Source organism: Festucalex cinctus, chromosome 6 (assembly GCF_051991245.1).
Source record: "Festucalex cinctus isolate MCC-2025b chromosome 6, RoL_Fcin_1.0, whole genome shotgun sequence".
In the NCBI taxonomy this organism is placed as follows: Eukaryota; Metazoa; Chordata; class Actinopteri; order Syngnathiformes; family Syngnathidae; genus Festucalex; species Festucalex cinctus.
This window is the reverse complement of record NC_135416.1, coordinates 20,343,920-20,367,849: the sequence shown is the minus strand read 5'-3', so window position 1 is coordinate 20,367,849 and position 23,930 is coordinate 20,343,920. Positions and strand designations below refer to the sequence as shown.

Sequence of the window (23,930 nt, the reverse complement as noted above, 5' to 3'; positions counted from 1 at the left end):
TGAACTGACTTCATGTGTCTAAATGTGTTTATAGCTATCAGTAAATTACTAATCAGTATTAATAACAATAATACAATAATATTAATAACAACAAAATCATAATGGAAACATTTCCATTGAGATTTTCTTTTTTGTTTGACACAAAGATTACCAATATTGATCACGCGAGGAGGAGGTTCACCGAATCCCCGCCCCACCTTTTTACTTCCTGGTTCAGAGTTTGAACGTGCCGGCTGTGTGAGGGTTTTGTTTGTCTCTGTCAATTTCGACAAACAAGCATTCGTGCACTTTATGTATTTGAAAATGCACGATGGTTGACACAACTATGCAGCACGTAAGATTTATTTAAAAGCAGCTTCGTCACACAAAGATATTTTACAGTAACGTTAATTAAAAAAACAAACAAACAAAAAAACGCCCTGGCAGTACGCACGCACATTACGGTATGACGTGGAGCTAAAGTCATGCGATATGAAGGGAAACAATAATGGTTTTGTAGGAGTGTTCAACCAAACGGGGAGGAGACCATTCCAAAACAGTCACAGAGAGCATCATCAACCCACAGTTACGTATGAGCGTCAGTCCACAGTCGCACTCTTGCTTTACATGTGGCCCAGCAACGCTTCAGGAGATGCTATCTGTAAAGGATCAGGACAAACAGGTGAATATAACTATTAGCATTTATGTAAAATAATCGTATTTTTGTTGACTTTTCATGTGTAGGCTATATTTCTAACTATTTTGTGTTTCATACGTTTGAAATAAATACATTTTATGGTATAGTATAATACATTTAAATATTGTTCTTTTTTTTCTTTTTTACTTACACTAGTTGATCTTGTTTAGAACTTTATGTCTCCAAACACAATGTAAGTTGGTCAATTTACTGTATTGGTGTTTGTGAAGTGTCTCAGAACCCCAGGTTTGATTTTGCATCTACAATATGTGCCATCATTAACAAATCTCATTAATATTATTATGTAGTTCTTAGGAAAATAAGTGAAATCTCTTGCTATGTGTCAAAAATGGCTTAATATTTTTTCAGCGTATTTTAATGGTTCCTTATTAATTCCCCACTTCTCAAAAAATTAGAACTTAAGTCCAAAGGTTGAAACCTTCTGAAAACAGTGAGCTTTTTCTGCAAGACGAATAATTATCATGGCTTTACCTCATGATTGTAGTGCTTAAAAACAAAATTAAAAAGTCAGCAAGATTATTGTCACACCTCTCATGCAGTGATCTCCAGCCATTGTGCTGCAGGACAGAGTGTGCCGTGCAATATAATTAGGTGTGCTGGAATTTATCCAACTCAATTGATCTGGAAAATAGTAGTTATTTACAATGAATATACCATTATTCGCCTGTCTTTGCCAATGTCGTATAGTGACCGGTAGAACGATTAAATTATCTTCCACTAAAACTACACATCCTTGTTCTCTTTCTTTCTTGATATTTTTGTTTGGTCGAGTGTGGTAAGATTTTTGTAATATATCGTATTGTTGGCGTCGGGTGAAATCCTTATACCTGACCCAAAAAACACCATGTTTGTTTGTTTTGATCATTAACTTTGTGTAAGTCAAAGATATCAAGCATTTTCAACACTTTTTAGTGGACAATTAAAAAAAACAAAAAACAAACACGTGTGGACTGACCAATTGGGCCCATAACAATATGTGCCTTGGCTCATCCGCAATTTAAGAGAGGGTTATACATTCAGCCATTCATCAGCCATCATATGATGTTCATGATTTTTTTCCCCTTTTCTGATGCAGATGAGACATCAGGTGTGGATGAGATCCAGCGAGGCGAGTGAGCCTTAGTGCGCGACTGCACGTACGTGACATGGTGTGGGAGATGAGGGCCGTTCTTCCGGTGAGTGGAGGTGATGATGGGGGGGAGTACCGCAACCTCCGTACACCGGTGGGCAGGATGAAGAAGCTACTGGGGCTGAGGCTGAGTCACTCGGTGGACGCACATGTGGACAAGGAACCTGGGGTGTGGCTGAGGAGCTTTCAGCTGTTGGATTCTGATGAACAGTGTGAGGTGAGTTCAACCTCAACAGAAACATTATTGATAAAGCATTGTTTTTATTTTATTATTATTATTATTATTATATATTTTTTTAAATGTCGCTATGTTTTATAGTACCTAACTTGCACTTGGTGTGTGTCTATACTAGGGCTGTTAAAGTTAAAGCTTTAAAGTTTATATCACTGTATGGTAGAAAGCATACTTTTTACTCCAAAAGATGTACATTTGATCGTTTGGCTATTGGCCACATATGACCTTAAAACTATTTTGTTATCCTATGTGCAGCTGTTAAACAGCTCATTATGAAACTGCGACTTTTCATACCCTTAGATGTAAACATTGCACTCAATGTAAAAAAACAAAAAACACATTGGATCAAAAAGGGAGCGATCCAACATTTTGCGTTATTCATTTACCATAACTTAAAAAGTTGGGTCAAAAAAATAACCCGCAAAACAGTCCAATTTTGTTTGTTTTGTGCATGGGTTCTTCATTTAACCACTCAAAAACCTGACTCAGTCCCTTCTTGACCCAATTTGGGTTACTTTTGAACCAACTATTTTTCAAAACTGTCATTCAGTGTGAATTGGAGAGTAAATGGTTCATTCTGAAAACCTTTGGGTCAAAAATGGCAGGATTTGGGTAAAAAGGGACCAATCCACTACTTGGGTCAATTTTACCTAACTTTCTGGGTTGTATTGTATATGTGTTTTAGAGTAAACTAAGATTTACACTAAGAAGAGAGTAAAAAAAAAAAAAAAGTAAATAAATAAATAAATAAATAAAATGCTCTCAAGGGTTGAGGTTTGAACTCACGACCTTCAGCTTGGGAGACTGCCACACTACCGCCTATGCCCCTCCTACTGTTTGCTTTTCTCCAAGAGACCAAAGACATGGTTTGTGGTCTCTTGGAGAGAAGGATTCCATGCAATCATGGAATCAGCTGCAGCTGACATATACTAGCATAAAGCAGGAGCTGCATGGCTCAGGGAGTAGATTAGCTGTCTCCCATGCTGAAGGTTGTGCGTTCATTCCTACCTTGAGTCACTTTTATTTTTTCATTTTTTCCAATGCTTTCTTTTCTTTTCTTCCAAGTGTAAATATTACTCTAAAACGGACTCTATTTGGTGCCACACTGAATAGAGTCAAATTTACTCTACAGAATTTACCATGTAGATTAAAAAAAAATACTGAACGAATGCAACTCAATGTCATTGAATAAAGTCCCCTTTCTTCTTACATATTTACTTGAGTAAAATGTGTTTCATTAAAACTACTCGGACAAGTACAATTTATCCCAAACTTTACTTAAGTACCAATTTCTCACTGCAGAGATAGCCGATTGCAATCTCGGAACAGAATTGGGCTTTCTTACCAGCTTGGTAACAATGAGATGGTACAGTATTCTGATAGATTATGTCTCTAAATCTGACCGAATACTTAGTCAATTTGAAAGTATTTAATTCAATTAAAACATCCCTGCTAAAACTGTCTTAAATCGTAACGAAAGTTTGTCAGACTTTGGGAACTTCTGCGGGTACTTCCGCGCAACATTTCTTTTCAACGTCATCACAGTATGGAGGCGTATGGTTTATTTTCAGCTTGCAAGCCTTGTAAGCAGGTGGAATGTTTGAGGAAGCACCCCATAACTTTGGGAAATGTGATTGCTTGTCACCTCCTCACCATTCAAGTGACTAATCAGTCATAATTGCGCTCGTTTCTGGCTCGGTCTGTCCTTTTGTTTGCAAAGAGTACATGGATGCTCGATGTACTGCCAGAATCTCATTAGGGCAACAAAAGGCTCATTGTTGGACTCATTCGTAGCCAGCCTGATGAATATTTCCTCTTGTCTGCTTGTTAGCGTTGTCATAATGAGTGGCTGTGTAGTGGTGCTTTAATTTAGATGGGTGCTTTTTTGGTATGTTTACATAGCAACAAGCTAGTAAAAGGGTCAAATATTTTCCTTCGTATTCTTGTATGGATTCACATTCAGACGACAAAGTTGTCAAAAATGATCCATGTTTAGTATTACTAATAATAGGCCTACTAGCAGACTGGCACTCTTTACATTCGGATTCTTTCACGTGATGGAGCTAAAGATCCTTTTGCAGATGGCAACGGACCTGTTTCATGCTGCGGGTGTTTCCCCGCCACTCCCCTCACACCACGGGCAGGAACGCAAGCTACTTGCAGGTACAAAAGTGTCCCAACTGGATTCTTTGGAGGCAGCAGTGCACTCAACCTCACATGTTGATGTTGGCCCGATACTGGGATGGGCGACTCCAATGATCATCTTAAACCGACAAATTTTTGAAAATGGCTGTGTAAATTCAGTGTAATTATTTTCATAGAAATTTAACAGAGCTATGTTTTCATTTTCATATCTGTTGTGGTTATTGTCTTAGCTGTTAAATGCATTCAATGTGGAAAAAAATGAATTGTTGGGGAGTCTCCCTTATGTGGTATAAGGGCACAACACCTGACATACTAAGAACATTTAATTTTGTTGTCTCAGAACTATTTTAGCTTTTCTCCCACTAAAAGCAGAAAAAGGGCTTTGGTTTTGTGTTTGATGCCAACAAATGTACAGTGTGAGCTCAGAACCGTAAACTAACATAATAGAGAGAAAGGAGTTGTTTGTATTGAAACATTGTTATGAACAAAAACAAAAATATTCAGACAATATGTAATAAAGTGCATAAACATCAATATTTGTACAAGGTACATTGTCTTAAAAGGAATAAAACAATGCAAGCATCAAACAAAATAAACAATAAAGCAGTAAATGTACAGGCACAGTGGGCTCATTTTTATTCAAGGTCTATATGACAAATCACTGGGGTATTGCAGCATACAAATACCTTAATTCCTTAGTTTCAGAGTATTTTTGTGTAAAGATTATACAAAAGGATCATTTTTTGTAAGTAAAAGATGACAAATAGCAGCATAAGATGGATCACAAAGGACAAAGAACGTGCATATCTTGTAACTACTGTGATGGTACGTTCAGTTTTTTTATTTTTCTAAATCACTCCAAAATTAGATGACACAGGGCAATTACAAAATAAATGTGAAATTGTCTCAGTCCCACAGAAGGTGTATTACTCATCCAAGTCAGTCAACATGGAAATTGTTATAGCAAGGATCAATTATTTTATTTGAAATGTGAAACTGAAAGGGGCATATTATATTCCAATTTATATAATATAAATTAATTCTGTGTTCCAGAAGAATTTTACTTGAGGAAAAATGTTGTTATATAAAACTGTGGAGCATATTTCTAATATGTTTATCTAGACTTTAAAAAAAAAAAAATCAAATCTATCTATTCCTCTAAGATTTTGATAAACTAGATGACATTTCATCAACTCAAGAATAGAGCCTTTACTACAAATTTAAATTCTTTTAATTTAACTGAAAATGTTTTTTTTTTTTTCCATAACTATAAAGATTGACATTACATTTAAATAAATCGCAAATACAAATTATGCCCCTTTCAATTCCAGCCTTTATTGTACAGAGTTTTGTTGTTGATGGTAATACTGCCATTGTTCTAAGTGGGGAGAAAATTATGGGGAGAAAAGTTATGCACATGACTTTCCCATGCTAATAAGGCCTACTGATACAGTTTTGAAAGTTTAACTGGTAATTTTGTGACAGCAAAATTGCAACTTAGTGGTAATTTTAGACCAACTACGTTAAAAATTCACTGTGTGAAATACATTTCCAAAGTGACATTGTTTGTTCCATTCTTAAAGCCATGGAGTTTCAATGGAAAAAGTCCAGAAGTGCTAATCACACGTAAGACTTTTTTTTTTTTTTTTTTTTTTTTAAATCTGTTTGTTTTTCCACACAAATTGTTAATATCTGTACAGAGTGCCTCATTTTCAAGGGTGTTTTGTAATATTTAAATATTTCACAGTTTTCTTAACAGGAATCCTAACTCAACTTTATTACAGAGCACTAACATAACAACATAGCTGCATAGAACGTGCTGTACATGAAGTAAAAGGCAGACATAAAACAAAGATAGTTGAAACAATAATAAATTAATAACAAAGACAGTAATTACAATTAAAAAAAACATAAAACAATGCCATGTTATCATGCTGAGTGAAGACAAGTAAAAATGGATGTAATATTTCCTGCTATAATTCCTGAGTATTGTAGTCTACAGTGCAGGTTTTTGTTTGTATTCATATCTCGCTTGTGAGAAATAAGCGGTTCAGGAAATGGATGGATGATGGATGCTTTCCATGTTTGTTTAACTTTCGATTGGGTATGACTTCATTCCCATTGGCCCTCTATGCTAGCCCCGCCCACACCTGCCACTTCCCTGTACCGCCCCCTCACTTTTGTCTTTTTTTTTTTTTTTTTTTTTTTTAAATCTTTTGGATTGTGTCCGTTTCGCCTTTATGACGTGCTTCGAACTCGCGCAACTATGCCTATTGGATGTATTTTAGAGTTCGTATCTTGTCGGAGCAATGCGCATCACCTTCTTGACTAAACGTGCGTGTCGCCATGCAAAAATGGGAACTGCGGGGAAATGGCAGTTATCACTGGTGAGTTAGCATCAATTTTCGACAACAACCGTGTTAATATTTACCCCTAACTATGCTATCCCCATCCTTTATCATTCATTTTTGCTACCGATTTGAAGTTGCGAACTATTTAAATTATTGCCTGGTGTTAATTTGACAACCTAGGAGTTAGCGACTGATTTAAAGTATAATGTTGAGGTCCAACTTTATTGTCAGTTTAATTAGAACGAGCGTGACAGTCACTGCAGACAGTGACAGCTTGTTGCTGCACAAATGGTGCCCCTGCTAAACTAAACTGTGCTTTATGTTGCAGTCATCGGATCAGGTCACACGCTAAATCACAGTAATTGGTTGAGCACTCATTGTATTAGTCAGTTTGTCATGAGATTTGTGCTGCACATGTGTATGTTTGTCACCACGTTGAAATGGAGCTCACTTAGTGCGTAGAAATGCACTGGGTTATATAGTTATTCAAGAAGATTAATATTATTAGTGTTGTGTTATGTTTGGTCAATGATGATGCCCACACATTGGCATAGGTGAGTAATGGTTCATTTGATCTCTAACTTGAGTTTATTCCTAGTATTTTGTTTTAATGAAACAAAGTTTTAAAATGTACTTTTTTCAAATATATTTTTGATAGGGTAAAAAAATGTATTTTAAAAATGAAAAAAGACAAACGTGCTAAAATTGGTTTAAAATAAATCTGCTGTTTTTTTCTGAGGAAGAAAAGCAATATCATCGAGTCTTAGTGTGTCGCCAGTACTCTAAATTGCATTTACCCCTATACAGGACCATGTGCAGGAATGGGGGGACGAAGAGGAGAACGGGGCTGTGTTTGGCATCACGCTGCGACGAGAGCCCGTCATACCGAGCACAGACATGGCCATGGCGGTAGACAGCACAGCCTCCATTTATGTTCACTACCACACAGTGAAGCTGCGCAGACTGAAAGCTGGCACCCTGGAGCACTTGGTGGCCCACCTCCTGGATCCACAGAATCAGGAACCTGACTACGTCCACGTTTTCCTCTCCACCTACAGAGCCTTCACCTCTACCAATAATCTCATTGAGCTGCTTTTTCACAGGTGAGACTTTATTTTTTAACTGGGACAAGCATAAACCAAAATGTGGGTTTAATACGTGTCTGCTGGTCTACAAAAAATTTGGCGGTTTGCGCAAGGCTAGTTCATTAGAATTGCTGTGATGAATAATAACACAGCTCCTGGCAATTTTTTTAAAATTTTATTTTAATATACACTCACCAAACACTTCATAGGGGCACATGTGCACAACCTCAAAGAGATGCGATACCGTTATGTATTGTGTTTCTTTCATAACAATAAGCAAAGCATTAAAATAATTTTTACAGCCTCAGTTAAATTACAGTGGAACCGTTAAGGTTAAATGCAATCTGGTATGGAACAATGATTTACATCTCATTAGTGTTTTTTTTTTTTTCAAAACTGTTTTTCTCATAGCTAATTTTCAGTTCCAGGCTCAAATTGTCTCGATCATAAAACATCAATGAACTACTATACATACTTGCTTAACTGCTTTACATGTATAAGAAGATGTTAACTTGCATGGTAATGCACTAAATCAAATACGGGAAATACATATGACCTGGCTTGAGGTCGGTAATCTGGCTAAACCTCACCTGGTGGACTGCCTGGCAGGTGAGTCATACATCAAGGTTGAATGAGGCCATTGGACACCCTGGTGACGTCACTCTAGCTATGTTTAGCAAAACCTCTATTGAAATGCTGCATGTATCTGTGACATGTATTCTTTGAGAGTCAGCAAAGATTATCATCTTTGTCATGTTGTATTGAGGCTCAAGAGACAAAAATAAACTGCGCCCTCAACATTCTAATTCCCAGATGGTTTGAACTTCAGTGAAAGATTTACCAGACAAATTTTCTTTTTTTCCTCTTTCTCTCTCTACATGCCACTATTCGGCTCACATGCCAAATACAAGTGTAGATGTAATGTTATTTGTCAAACACTTACCCTCATACTTGTGCTGTTGGTGGCAACAGGCTTGCCGTCAGTCTGAGGACACAACCTGAATTGCATCCAAGTTTTGTATGAATCATTTTTTTAAGTGATGTCCTTGCTTCGCTTAACCGCATTTATTGTTATATATTCTGATGGCTTTCAATGAGACAACTACATGATGCAATCCTGCTATTGATAGAGCAGTGGGTGGTTCTTAAACTTGTTGTATGTGCTGAACCCCACTAGTTTCCCATACGCATTCACTGAAGACCGAACCCTTTTTTAACTCATTGACTGGCAGCCATTTACACTGAAGCAACCCCCTTCACTCGCGACTGTTTTACTGGCTTTTGACTGATTTTTCAAGGCCCACAGAAGATTGTGTTCTATTGCTATAAATACAAGGAACATTCCAAAGGAAATTAGAGTCAGATATGTATTTCTAGCTGTTTGTTTTGCAGCAATTAGCATTAGAATATAGCTAAGTTTTATCATTATTCATAAATGCGTTGAAAACATTGAGGAAAATAGCCTTTTGCAACATGGCCCTGGTTGATCTCATATACTCTGCTGACAACTGCTGGCTGTTTCTGTATTAGTAATAACTACCATTGCTCCAAGCATTCTCTTCAGTTCAGAGGTTGCATCAAAGCCTTCTGTATGCTCTAGCATAAAAATAAAAAAACATTAAAAAAAAATGTATAAAAAATGTATAAATACATATTTGGGAGCAGGGTAATATTTAAAATAGAATGTATTTATATGTTTTTGGGAGCAAATGAGTTTATGAAAGATAAGTTACAAAAAAAACATTTCTATCCAAATAATTAAACCTAACAATGTCTGTTTTCCTTTTTTCTCACAGAGATGACTCAAACACAATCTCCTTGCAAAGGTGAGTGTGTTAAGGTGATTCATTTGGATTTGCATTCAGTCCACATGAATTGGACATTTCCAGGTTTTATAGTCTCTGGATTCAATCTCTGACAATATGAGAACAAATCTGAATGGATTCATTTCCCCCAATTTCTCGTAGTGCTTTGTTGCCGGTAATCAGGCTGTGGTTGGGGGACTACAGTGCAGACTTCCATGAACCCCCTCAATTCGGATCTCTCCGGCTCTTATGTTCCAACTTGCGCCGGCGCCTCTGCTTCAGGCGCTTGGCTCAGACCGCAGAGAGTCTCCTCAAGTCGCTCCAGGAACAAGGTAGAGGAAACTTGTAGCTCTGTGACCAACTGCTTATTTGTTCACAATCACTGCAATCAATCCAATCCAATCCAATCCACTTTATTTCTGTAGTACATTTTATAAACAAGAGTTTCCGAAGTGTTGCACATTGAAGTCCACACACTATCATGCAAATAAAATCTAGTAAAACCAATTATAAAAAACCTTAAGAAAACAGTCAATAAAATGTAAGGATCGACCGATTATCCTCTGTGCCGATTATCGGTGCCGATATTTGGCATTTTGACAAATATCGGCATCGGCCATTTTTTGAATCTGAAAAGCTGGTATCTCACTGAGCAGTGAATACTTGTGAACGTCGCGAATTTGGGGTTTTCATCAGGAATTTTAAGCTGTTCAGTCAGTTTTTATTTATCGTAAACACATTTGGAACATATTCAGACAATTTTTCACTGCGAAGATCCTTTGAGACGTTTTATGAACCCGAACAAAAACCCCAAATTAGTTAGTAGCATGCATTTGTCACGCATTGAGATATGGGGAACTTTTCATTTATGGGTCTATTTATATTTCCACCTTATTAAAAAAAAATAAAAATTAAAAAAAAATAGGAACTCCCTCCACTTTTTATTAAAAAAAAATAAATCAAGAAATAATGTTGAAATTGTAGAAAACTTGGGGAGCTATTTACTTGCTTTTTAATTATTCTTCTTCTTCTCATTATTATTATTTTGATTTACACATGCTAACGACCCTGGAAGCTCTGCATTTTCTGTTATAATTTTTTGGAACAAATTGTCAATATTGTTTAAAAGAAGTTTTTTTTTTCTATTTTACAAAAAATGAATATCGGCTTGAAATATCGGTTATCGGTCTCCTTGACTACTAATAACCTGTATCGTATCGGCCTTGAAAAAAAACATGTCGGTCTATCACTAATAAAATGCTAAAATATAATAATTTTAAAAAAAAACAGTCAATAAAATGCTAAAATATCATAATTTAAAAAATAAATCAAGCAAATGTTAAAAATAAATCAACACAGACTATAATCTCAATCTGAAGAAATCCCATAGAAAGTCTGTCTTGCCTTTTTGGGAAATGTAATAATGATTTGTTTTGTCACCGCCAGATCGCAGCCAGTTTACGTCAGTGGACGACAGAGTGCTGCTCTGCAAGGAGGAACACCGAGATGTCTTCATGAACTTTCCTGTCACTGATGTAGCGGAACAGCTCACCAGATTGGACATGGTGAGATTTCTCACCATTTATTGCATTCTATTGACAAATAGTGTGTGTATTAAACTTCCAGTATGATGCTGTTTTGTTTTTGTTTTTTCCTCCCCAGGAACTCTTTGTCCGAGTGTTACCGTTCCACTGCCTGGGCTGTGTGTGGTCACAACGCGACAAAAAGGAAAACCGCAATCTGGCGCCCAGCGTCCGTGCCACCATTTCCCAGTTCAACGCGGTCACCAACCTCGTCATCACGTCGCTGCTTTGCCCGTCTTCTCCGAGCCCCTCCACTTCTTCTCCCATCTCATCGCCCAGCCCCTCATTGAGCTTCCTCTACCCTTTGAGTGGCCCTGGCCTGCCTCCCTCCTCTCACAGCAGTCCTTCCTGCAGAGCGCGCATCCTTGAGTGGTGGATCAATGTGGCAAAGGTCGGTGTGGGGGGAAACAAGCATGCTTGGATGGCATAAATGACACAACCGTGCTCATGCTGGATTTTTGCAGGCGTGCAGGCAGCTGAAGAACTTTTCGTCCTTACGGGCCATCCTGTCTGCCCTTCAGTCCAATGCTGTGTATCGCCTCAAGAAGACCTGGGGGGCTGTCAGCAAGTGAGCAAACTTCTAAACACTTCAATTGCTCATTCGGAAAACAAAAAGCAATACATTTAGAGAGGGTGAACATTTAAATTGATAATCCTTAAAAGAATATGCAATCATAATAATCTGATTACATTTAAAAAAAAAATACAGTTGTAGTAAAAAAAAAAAAAAAAAATACCCATGCTATGGGAATGCAACCTTTTGAGCTTGTCAAAGTATACTTCAAGGCACCAAAGTCTTTATTTCTTGTTTTCAGGGAATGCATGGCGACCTTCAAGCATCTGTGTGAGACATTTCCTGATGAGAACTGTGTGCTGGCCAACCGAGAGATCCTGACAGAGGCAAGTAACTTTGTGAACTTGGATAATAAGCACTTTTTATGTAACACATATTTTATAATGATGTGATTTGTTTATACAAGTAGAATAATGAAAAATAATGATTTATTTTTTTTTAAATGGGGATGGGCAAATACCAGCCTTATTTTAAGGTATTGGTACTTACGGACTGCGGACGTTGCCGATATATCAGACACCGATACTTCAGGCAAAAAAAAATCTAAAATCGACAAACTCCTCCTCACCAGTAGTTGGCGCTATACTACAGCAGTTTAACACATTGACGAATCATCATCTGCTTCAGAGTGAAAGGGTCTTCGTTCACAATTTTTTGCATATCTCATAAGTCGTAAATGTATCAGAAACTTGGTATCGGCGAGTACTCAGAGAATACTTATACTGAAAAAAAGTATTACACATGCATTGTGCGCTTGAGAAGTGTGTAGACTGTAACTGTGTACACAGTGCCTTTGCTAGCTGATCCTCTTATTCAAACAATAGCTTTTCTTTTTGACCTTTATTTTAAATTGTTTGATGAATATCCAGGCTCGAGTTTCATCTGTTACTCAGCCTCTTCTATTCTCTGCTTCGGTGCATGTGAGTAAGAACTAGCTTAGAGTATTTAGTGAGGATGCCCTTTATCAGCAGCCCATAACAATATCAAGAGTGACAACACCGCATGCGAGTCCCTTTCCTGACTCACCCTTTGACACCCAGCAACACCCTTGTCAGCAGGTGCTCACACAGGGAAAGAACACTTATGTAACATGTCTGCTGTGTTGTCATCTACCACACCCTGCATTTTGTCACATGGGCTTCCGTAGTGCCGTTATGATATTCAGTCAAAGCTGACTTGCGTTTTGTGACAGGATGGGAGTCAGCAAGAGGTCAATGCCGGCAAAAGGTCACCCCCGCTATGTTCCAAACAGATGGTAAGGGTGTACTGATTCCTTCGTAACATTACATGGATGTGATTGTGTCACTAGAGCTTAGCTTAGCTTGCTAGCCGCTAGCATGTAGAAATGGTTGTGATCAACACATTGCTATGCAGAGCTCAAGTGTGAGTGCCAATTCTTGTGTTTAGCATCTGAACATTTGTCAAGTGGAAATGCCAAGAACAACCATCCAAGAAATGTGTGTAGCTTTTGAAATAACAATAGCAGAATATGAGGAAGAACTTTGTCGGACAAAAGTGAAGTGCAGCAGACAGTTGAATTCATGAACACTGTTGTCAAGTCTCACGTTGAGTCATGAAGAGCAGGTTTGTTCACTTGTTTTCTCGCTCTCCTTGTATTTTTAACACTATTTCTAAAAGATTTTCTTTGTGCTTTGTTTACAGTGTTCCCGTAGCTCCTAAAAAACAACAACAACAAAAACAACAAAAAAACTATAAGGCATTGAATCAGTAAATCTAAAAATACGTTGTTAGCGGTATTAAAATAAAAGGGTAACACACGATAAGTAGGATTTTATGATTATAAATATTCGTACATTTCAAAATAAATAAGCATCCTGAGAATCTATTTTTTAAGAATGTTCCCAAATGACTCCTGTGATTACATACCTCATTCATAATAGTAGAACCAACAAGTAGTGACTTTGTTTTAGTCGAGACACGTAAGAGAAGATGCAGATTATTTATGTACTTTAGCAACTCTTGGACAATATAGGACATTGGGAACATTGTAAAGTTAGTACTTATTTTTAAATTAAAATGGATTAAAAAAATGGACTGAATTGAACTTGCTACTGCTAGCTACTGCTAGCTGTTTTCCTCGCAACCCGACCCCCAGATAAGCGTTGGAAAATGGATGGATGAATTTAATGTGCCTTTAAACTGTAGGAACCCTTGTTTATCACGGGCATTCTCAAACTTTTTGGGGTCCAGGGACCCCTACAGTGGAGATGCATTTTCCAAGGACCCCAACCTTATAATTCTCAGCACCTAACATCTCTTGTATGTAGGTTTCAACTCAATGCCAGCGATTTAAAAAATAAATAAATACATCTAATCATGTCAAAATTGCTCCTCTTAATGAATCTATTTATGTATAGTGCATTTAGACTTACTGTAGTGTGTACTTCGTGCCAATGTTCATAACATACTTCCGAGCAACTAAACGTTACCTTGTTGTCTTTAGAATCATAAAGATGGAATTGTACCTTACCTGGGCTCTTACCTGACTGTCCTCACTATGTTGGACACGGCTCTCCCGGACTCTTTGGAGGTGAGTAGAAATCACACATGTAAGACCACCTGTTAAGATGTAGATGTTTTCATCATTTTCTCTCCTGTCTAAAAGGGTGGACTGATCAACTTTGAGAAGCGCAGGCGGGTAGGTGTTGCCCCCTTGTGGTGGCTTACGTTAATGCTTCTTTTGTGTCAACTGAATGCTTAGTTGATTGTTTTCTCTCTAATTAGTCATTTTTATTTCTCTTAATAATTCTTTAGGAGTTTGAGATTCTCTCTCAGATTCGTCAACTTCAGGCTTCGTGTTCCCACTACCAGCTTCCGGTGAACCCTCACATTACCAACTGGCTGCAGGCGCACGTGCTCTTCCTCACTGATCAGGAGAGGTTAGGACACTGTACTGTGCTGTCAGTACGATGCAGCAACAAACGAGGGACACAATTTTGCTGATTCATCATCTTTTTCTTGGGCTCTGAAGCTACGAACTGTCTCGTGAGCTGGAACCTCCCGTTGATCCGTGTCCCAATTCTCCTATTTTACGGAGCGGTCGATTGTTGAATAAGAAGGTCCCCTCGTAAGTATGATGCTAATCTTTTATTTCATTATGTGCTGTAGTCTTCACATCTGTTTAAAAATGTCTGGGCATCAATAGGGTTGGTTGTCAAGTCTCGAGAATTAAAAAAATCTAATTAAAATGATTCCCAAACGTGCAGTAGTATAGAAACCAAGAAAATTGCATTAGGTTTTTTTTTTTTTACAAAAACAAAACCTACATGAAAAAAAATGCTTCATGTCTGAACTTAAGTTTTTTCTACCAGTGGTTCTCAGATTTGTACAACCAAATACCACCTCAAAAAATACTTATCTCTTCTAGTACCGCCATAATGACCAACATTAAAATCCAGTATTGGCACAGGCCCAAGTGTTTATTAACTCATTCACTCCCAGCCATTTTCACAGAAGCAATCCCGTTCGCGACCGGCTGTTTTACTGAATTTGGACTGATTTTGCAAGGCCCACAGAATATTGTGTTCAATTGGTATAAAAGCATGGAACCTATCAAAAGAAAGATTAAAGTCTCTTCTTTCATCAGGGGAAAAAAAAGTATGTTTCTATCTGTTTCCGTTTTGCAGCAATTAGCATTAGAAGAGAGCAAAGTTTCATCAGTTTTCACGAATCTATTTAAAATTGTAAGTAATTTAGCTTTTTTTCTAGATGGCCCTGGTTGATCTCCTTTGCTCTGCTGCCACCTGCTGGCCGTTTGTGTAATAACTACCATTTTTGCAACCGTTCTTTGCTGTTTAGAGGCTGCATCAAAGCCTTCTGTATGCTCTAGAATAAAAAAAATAAAATAAAAAAAAAGTATTTGGGACACGTAAAACATAAAAAAAAAATAATAATTTTTAAAAACGTATTTACACGTTATTGGGAGCAAATGAGTTAAAAACAAGGCAGAGATTTTGTTGCCAAAACATATATTTAATATTATTGTAAGTTAAGTAAAAATTGTACCTGAATTAGTGTTTGAAAATAAATATTTCTAAATGATTAAATGTAAACATATTTTCTTTTAAGTGAAATACAAATGAACTGTACTTAGCACATCTACTGTACTGCCCTATGATTGGCTGGCGACCAATTCAGGGTGTTTCCCACCTGTCGCCCAAACAATCCAAGATGGATGGACGGACGGATGGGTGGATGATGTTTTTTATTATTTTTGTATTTTTTATTATTATTTTTTTTCTTTTGGCCACCAGTGGGAGACATTGTTCTACACTTTGAAAATTCCTAGCCTAGCCGGACAAAAGGACTTGAGTTCTGACAACCTGAACTAGGTGCATTAGAATCACTTCTCAATATAATTCCGTGCATGTAACTTGATATCTCAGCGTCAGATCTGAGCTTTATTGTAGCTGTCAAAGTACAATTTGTGATACAGTATTGCATAAGATGTGGTCATGACCTACAGTTGATCAGTGTTTGCTTTTATCATTCTTCGAAAAGAAATCAAAAATGAGCTTTTGTGTGCAGGTCACAAGCAAGCTGTGACGTTTCTCTCCGGAAGACTCACGCTGACCAGATGAGCGTGTCGTCTTCCAGCTCCAGCAGTTCGGACATGGATGACCTCAGTGTCCCGCATTCGTCTCCACTCAGACTCAAACTCAAGGTAGAAGCACTTGATGTTGTCTGTGTTTTTTGTTTTGTTTTTTTTTGCTACCGATTGGGAGACTTCTTTTAATGTCTTCACAATTTCAAATTGTTTTCAGTAATAGGCAAATTCTATAAAATACTACTTAGAAATAGTTAGTGATATTTTGGGGTGAAATTTCAGGATGAATCTAAAATAACCATCTTCTTTTTTTTTTTTTTTGTAATAACCGATTTCCTCCATCCACAGTCACTCTCCAACTCGATGCACAATATCAGCGAGGACTCCGCCTCCATGTCTTCCTCCTCCTCTCCCATCCTCTCCAGCTCCTCCTGCAGCTCCTCCAATCCCGACCTGAGCTGCTCCTCATCCTTGTCCAGCATCTCCACGCCTTCCGTGCTGCCCGTCTACAACAAGCAGCTTGCCGACTCGTGCATCATAAGAGTCAGCGTGGAGTGTGTCAACAACGGCAACGTCTACAAAAGCATTCTGGTGAGGGAAGGCACACATAATGTATTTATTGTCGTCTGCTATACAATATTGGACCATCACTACAGTTGCTTCTTGTTTTCAGGACCTTTTTTCAGTTATTTAGTCAGATTACACACTCAAAAGTTCAAACCTTCATAGATTTGTGTAAAATAGTTGGAATACAGTTTAAAAAAAAAAAATGCCAAAAAGGGAACACTGGATCCCAATATAGTATTTTTCCTTAACTCATTCACTCGCAGCCATTTTCACAGAAGCAACCCTCTTCACTCTCAGCTGTTTTACTGGATTTTGACTGATTTTGCAAGGCCCACAGTATATTGTGTTCTATGGCTATAAAAACATGGAACCTACAAAAAGGTAGACTAAGTATATTTCTGCCTGTTTTCATTTTGCAGCAATTAGCATTAGACTATAGCTAAGTTTCATCATTATTGACAAATCTATTTAGAATTGTGATTACATTAGTTTTTTTTTCAACATGGCCATGGTTGATCTTTTTCTCTGCTTCCACCTGCTGGCCGTTTGTGTAATAACTACTATTTCTTCAAATGTTCTTTGCCGTTTACAGGCTGCATCAAAGCTTTCTGTATGCTCTCGTGCAGGGGTGTCAAACTCATGTTAGCTCAGGGGCCGCATCAGGAAAATAACGGTATATAATATAAAAACAATTGTAAATCGACCTGTTCTATTTCGTCCCGACCGACCGCCAGGTGGCAGTGCTGTAACCAGCACGGAATTCCCCTTGTCGTGACAGCGTCATCGAGTAAGAATTACAACAATGCTCGTACTTGGTTCCGGCTTTATTTATTTATGTATTTATGTATTTATTTATTTATTTATTTATTTATTTATTATAAAAACGGGACGGGTGTGACTTGTATGCAGATTTTTTTGTGGCCTGGCCCGGTTAAAATAAAAGCTACGATGTAACAACAGCTTGAGTAAAAAAGATCCTTTAAGTTAAAAGCTGCACTGTCAGGAGTTCAATCAGAATCATACAATTTTGTGATTGTTCCAGAACCTGAAATGTATTGTTTTTGACCAGTAATTTTGTCCCTCAGCTGACCAGTCAGGATCACACGCCTCAAGTTATTCAGAGGGCTCTGGACAAACACAGCCTGGAGGACACTTTCAGCTGTCACGACTTTAGCCTCTGCCAGATGCTCAACAATGGAAATGGTACGGCTTAATGCAATATGATTAGTTCATCATCATTTGAGGAGAGGTGCAGCATTACTGTGATGGTTTTTTTTCTTCTTCTTCTTCTTCTTTTTTAATTTGAGGTATGTTTTGTTTTTATATATATTTTTTAATGTATTTATTTTAATTTAGTTAGCTTTAATTAGTTTTCAGAGTTGGTTTATTTGTTTGTTAGTTTGTTTTTTTGTTAGTGTATATCTTGTGTGCACGATTTTTTTTAAATCACAGCAAATCTAAAAATCTAATTAAAAACAACCATCAAATCTTGAAGCATGTAATGCGAAGGTCAACATGACCTCCCTTGCTTTTCAGAGCTCCACGTCCCCGACAACGCCAACGTATATTACGCCATGTGCACCACATCCAACTATGACTTCGTCCTGCGCCAACGCTGGAGGAGCCACGGGAGGCGTTCAGGCTCCTCCCCCAGCCCCGGAGTTAAACCCCTTGTCCGCCACAAGTGACACCCTGCCGAGAGATCGTCCCAGCTGAATCTACGAAGGAGAGGCTGAACTCACAGCGGCTTGTGTCAGTGCCTCGGCCGCATTTAGCATCCACCGAAGCAAGCTCCAGCCTCTCATAAGGAGCTTTTGCACAAGTGGATGATGTCTGAACGGAAAGCAGCAAATTTAAGCTAGGTGCTCGCTGCAATTGAACGTCGTCCCAATAAGTCAAAGGACTGCTGCTTTTCGTATTTTTTTTTTTTATGACATCAGTATTTTTCTTTGCAGCATTGTTTTGATGAATTTGTATGTGAACCGCCGTTTAATTCCTTTATAGACACGAGCCGGCAAAATGAAGGATGAAAGCTAATGTGTGCCGTTGTCAAGTGAAGGAGATGTTTGCTGTTGTATTGTATGGAAGTTTGATTGGAGGTGATGTCACTAATAGGCTACAAGATGGCATCCCTCATCTGTGATGATGTGAACGTGGTACGCGTGAAGGATGAAAGATGATGAGTCCCAATAAGTCAAAGGACATGTCAGTAATGTTAAATCCTGTCGTTTAAACTCTTCACTGTGATTGCTGACCTTGTTTACAATGAATTTTGAAACACTGGTGACTAGCATGCAGTTTTGTGCAGGATTTTGCATCACTGCCTGAAGTGTGAATGTGATTTCTAATGTGGTTTTGGCCCCACTGTTTGCACAACTTCTATTTAAGCTCATTTCTAATTATATTGATGTTAAGTTTTGTTTTTTGTTTTTTTTCCCAAGCTCTTAGTTATTTGGAATACTGTCTAATAAAAATGTTTCTTATTTATTGTACATATTATGTTGCATTGACTATTTTTTTTTTTTTTTTTTTTTTAAGAGCTCAGAATTGTTCATTCGGTAGTCTTACCGATTCAACGTCTTGTCATCATTGCTCTTTTTTTTTTTTTCCTTTTTTTTTTTTTTTTTGTGTGTATGTGTGCGTGCGTGCGTGCGTTTGCGTGTGTGCGTTTGCGTGCGTGCGTGCGCGTGCGTGCGTGTGCGTGCGTGCAAATACGTATAAATTTATACTCATTCATTCACCTAAAACCTTATAAATATCCCATTACCCTTCGCCTTAACCAGGTACTTCAGAATCTTGCCAGAGTCGTGAGATTTAAATGGTCAGGAGACCAGAGAAAAGGTCAGAAAAAAAAAGAAATAAAGAGAAAAGAAAGGTAAATCAAAGTGACATCCAGCACCGACCAAACACTTCCTGCCTTCCCCATGATTACAAAATCAAAGTCTTACGCCAACCCCGGAAGCCTCTAAATTCCAGCAAATTTAGCGAGATCTCAAGAGCCCAGAGGAAAAACTAAAGAGAGGAAGGAGGGAAGGATCGATAAGGCAGAGTGAGATCCATAGAAGCCAGTACATCCAATCCATCAAGGTGAAGTCCAGCACCAACAAGACCCCTCCTGCGTGGTTACAAAACCAGAGTCTTATGCCAACCCCAGAAACCTCATACTTCTAATAAATTAAGATCTCAAGTGACCAGAGGAAAAACTAAAGAGAGGAAGGAGGGAAGGATAGATAAAGCAGAGTGAGAACCACAGACACCAGCACCAACTGATTCAAGGGGCTGTGGGAGGGAGAGGGTACTTCTGTTGAGTTTCAGTAGATGCTGGTGCGACGGATCTGGCATGCATAAGGACCACCACCAAAGAAAGAAGCCGTCAACCGCGGTCCAGCAAAGCGAGCACTCCCCCCCCCCCCCCCCCCCCCGGAATCCCCAGGCCGCGGCAGCACCAAGGCCACCCCCAGGCCACCCGAGCGGACACCGGTCGGCGAGCCGACCCAGACACCCGGAACACCCCCGCCCCAGCCCCGGCCCACACCCCCGAGCCCAAGGCCGCAGAACGAGGCCCAGCGGGCCCCCACAGCGCCCCACCGGTCCCCAGCCCCCATCCCCCCACGACCCCCCCGCACCCCACCCAAACCCGCCATCCACCACGACCCAGGCCCCACCACCCCCGACCCCCAAACCCCCGAACACACCCCGACCCCCAGCACCCAACCCCCCACCCACCCATACCTCCACGCCCCCCCCCCCCCCCCCCCGACGGCCGCCACCCCCCCCGCGAACCCGGCCCCCCGCGAGAACCCCCCCCCCCGGAAACCGGCACAGGGCAGCAGCGCAGAGAGGGAAGATGTGCCCACCCCACCTCCAGCCGCGCGAGATTTGCACAGCGGCGGGAGGGGGGAAGCAGAGAGACTTTTTTTTTTTTTATCTAAAAATAAACTGACCTTAACCATGAATCACTGTACACTGTTAGGCAAAAGTAATGGGACATCTACCTATTATGCCAACTGAAAATGGATTACATAATGATGATGATTATTGTTTTTATTAATATTATGACATTACTGCACTGCAAAAAATTATTTTTAAGAAAGAAAACACTTGTTTCTGCATGGGATTTTTTCCTCATTTTTGCCCAAAGAGAAAAATATTGAAAAAATATTTTTCACATTAGAAAGTTGATCTCCAATTAAGGGGAAAATATATTTTTCTTAAGACATTACAGCTAATACTAAGAAGAAAAAACCCCCTAATAAGCTCAAATAATGGTTTGCATGAAATGACCAGCAGATTATTTGAAGATGAAAACAAATTGCACTTCTCTAATGAGAAATTAGGGAATAACATGCCAATTAAAGTTTGACCAGTTGTTTTTGTTCTCTAGTACTTTTCACATTATTGACACATGTAGCCATGTGACAATCAAATGTGGCTGCTGAATCAGAACTGCACTACTTGTGATTTCATTTCACAAAAATACGTTACCAGCTCAGTGTCTTGTTGGTAACGTATAGCCTGAGACAGGGAGGTTATGGGTTCAATCACTGGCTGGATCATACCGAAGCCTAGAGACTCATTATCTCCCTGCTTGATACACAGCATTAAGGGGTGGAGCCAAATCTTTTTGTTATGTAAAAAAAATAATAATAATCTATAAATTGTCAATTCTCAAATTAAGAAACAATCTATTATTGAAAAGATACCACTTATTTTAAGTATTTTTTCTCTCAAATAACAGACTTTTGAAAAAATGATTTGGCATGTTTTTCTAATTTTAAGGCCTGTTACTGTTTTACAGGGGCTAGATTAATTTATACACTAGTTTTAAGAATTTTTGACAGCCAAATTTTGCTTACTTCCTTGGCAGATTTTTTTGTTGTTGTTGTTAAAATAACAAAATGTTTCTAAATTTGAAGAAAATTTTGCATATTTTATTATGGCTTTTTTTTTTTTTTTTTTTGCAGTGTGTATAGACTTGATAGGAAAAACAACTGAGAAAAATACTGTTTAAAAGTTGCAAAAGCAAAAACTGTTATGATACTTGGCCATTACACCAACAGGAAGTGAAAAAAGAGAACAACAAATGAGACTTGTTTGTTGAAAATGTTGGCCAAGTAAAACTGTGATGAAGGTTATAATCAAGCAAAAGGTATTTGATGGGCGTAGTTGGATTGAGGTTGTACCTTGTAACTTTTACAGTAAATGTGCTTTGAGCCAACTTTCTTGCTTCAGTGAAAACAAAACCACTGAATTGTCAGCAAGTTAGATAACATTCTGATATGCAAATTATGCAGCACCTGAAGGTGAAGAAACCAACCGCAACAAAAGAAAAAAAAATGTATCCAAGAAGGAAGTACAGCAGCTTTGGATGATTATGCAAGCAACAATATTGTGAATATTTGCAAATCAAATAAATGTACTGTAATATTTAAAACAATATTTTTTTTTTTCTTCTGTGTATTCAATTAAACAGATTTTCAGGGCAAGTTTTCATTACTTTGTGAACAATGATGTGAGTCTATTGGCCATCAGTTTAATTAAGCAGTAGGGAAATTAGAGATTTCATCACCTCTCGTACATAATGTCATTAAAAGTTTCAGACAATATGGAAAAATCTCTGGACATAATCAACAACACAGAGCTCGAGGGCCAAGCTCTTCTGAGATGGACTGACACATAGAAATTGTACGGTCTGACAAGTCCACATTTCCACTTGTTTTTGGAAATCGTGGACAATGTGGTCTCTGGGACAATGAGGAAAAGGACCATCAGCACAAAGTTCAACAGTCATGGGGTGTGTTCATGTCCATGGCATTGATAACTGGCACATCTGTGCTGAAATGCTGAAAGCTCAATAAAGGGTTTGGAGCAACTATTATGTTGCCTTCCAATCTTTTTCAGGGATGTTCCTGCTTATTGTCATAAGACATTCTGCACATTTGAACAGTGAGGCTTCATAGTAAAAGTGTGTGACTGATCTGTCTCTTATTGAAAATGTGTTGTACATTATGAAGTGCAAAATACAACAATGGAATGTTGAGCAACGGAAGTTGGACATCAAGCAAGAATGGGAAAAAAATCCAACTACATCACTTTAGTTCATATATATATATATAACATAGCATAACATGCATAACATGCATAACATAGCATAACATATATAACAGTGGTAAACATGCTCCAGGGTGTTCTGGGCCGGTGTACTCCACCTCTTGCCCAAAGTCAGTTGGGATAGACTCCAGCACCACCACGACTAATAAGGATATGCAGTAAATAAAATGAACAAATAGCTAGACATGAAATTAGACTAAAAGAATTACAGTAGTGCAAAGAAACAATGCATGTCAATGTAAAATGCAGTAAAATATTACACTTTTTGTTTAAAATCATTGGTTAGTTACAGAGTCACAGGCAACCACTCCACTTTCAAAAATGAACTCAAAAGCCATCGCTTTTATTGTTTAATGTCTAGTATTATGAATGCTTAGTTTTTGAACTGATTTTATTATTTTAGTCGTTTTATGTTATGGACTTTTTTTTCAAACGTTTTTGTACGGATTTTATCATTGTCCTCGACTTTTTGATCTTTCTATGACGCGTTTTTGAGTATCTTGAAAATCGTATTATTATTATTATTATTATTATTATTATTATTATTATTATTATTATTATTATTATTATTATTATTATTATTATTATTATTACAAATATTACAATAAATAAGTTTATCCTATCTATGACCTGGCCCAACTGTTCACTTTAAAAATCAAATGTGCCCTGTAAGCTCGGGTCGTCCACACTGCGCCTCACACTATCTATTGTAAAGTTTGCTTGTCCAAATCACTGAGGGAGAGAAAACAAAACAAAACGAAACAAAACAGCTCTGACCACCAGAGGTCGCAATTTTCCAATAGCGCTAACTGATCCTCAGGGTCGCCACTCTTCCATAGGCAAATTTTTATACCTCCATGGACATGGTGATGCCAAGATTACAAAAATAATAACAGATTGTACTTTTTTATTTTAAATAAAACCTTTAATTCATGTCTCTTTTTTTAATGAAGCCTTTACTTAAACATAAATGCTCAGTTTACAGTTAAAAATAGGCCTACGTTTATTAATGTAGTTCAGTAAGTTCACATTGGAATTAATAAATGGGTGCTTATATGGGTGTAATATTTTTGGATTCCCT

General features: G+C 38.2%; 1 protein-coding gene across 2 annotated transcripts; it reads left to right on the top strand.

Annotated features, from left to right (window-relative positions):
• Positions 1-176: 176 nt before the first annotated feature.
• Positions 177-19,230, top strand: rgl3a (ral guanine nucleotide dissociation stimulator-like 3a). 2 transcript variants are annotated; one of them, XM_077525609.1, is made up of 18 exons: positions 177-661; positions 1,773-2,043; positions 7,365-7,660; positions 9,439-9,468; positions 9,610-9,779; positions 10,894-11,012; positions 11,110-11,421; positions 11,495-11,598; positions 11,846-11,930; positions 12,797-12,859; positions 14,069-14,155; positions 14,231-14,263; positions 14,380-14,504; positions 14,597-14,692; positions 16,153-16,288; positions 16,520-16,762; positions 17,824-17,941; positions 18,275-19,230. In XM_077525609.1, exons 2-18 carry the CDS (start codon positions 1,843-1,845, stop codon positions 18,424-18,426), a joined length of 2,370 nt encoding a protein of 789 aa, XP_077381735.1. In that variant the 5' UTR covers positions 177-661; positions 1,773-1,842; the 3' UTR covers positions 18,427-19,230. The 2 variants fall into 2 exon arrangements, with proteins under 2 accessions (XP_077381735.1, XP_077381736.1); XM_077525610.1 differs by lacking the exons at positions 177-661; positions 1,773-2,043 and adding an exon at positions 5,858-6,593.
• The last annotated feature ends 4,700 nt before the right edge of the window (positions 19,231-23,930 follow it).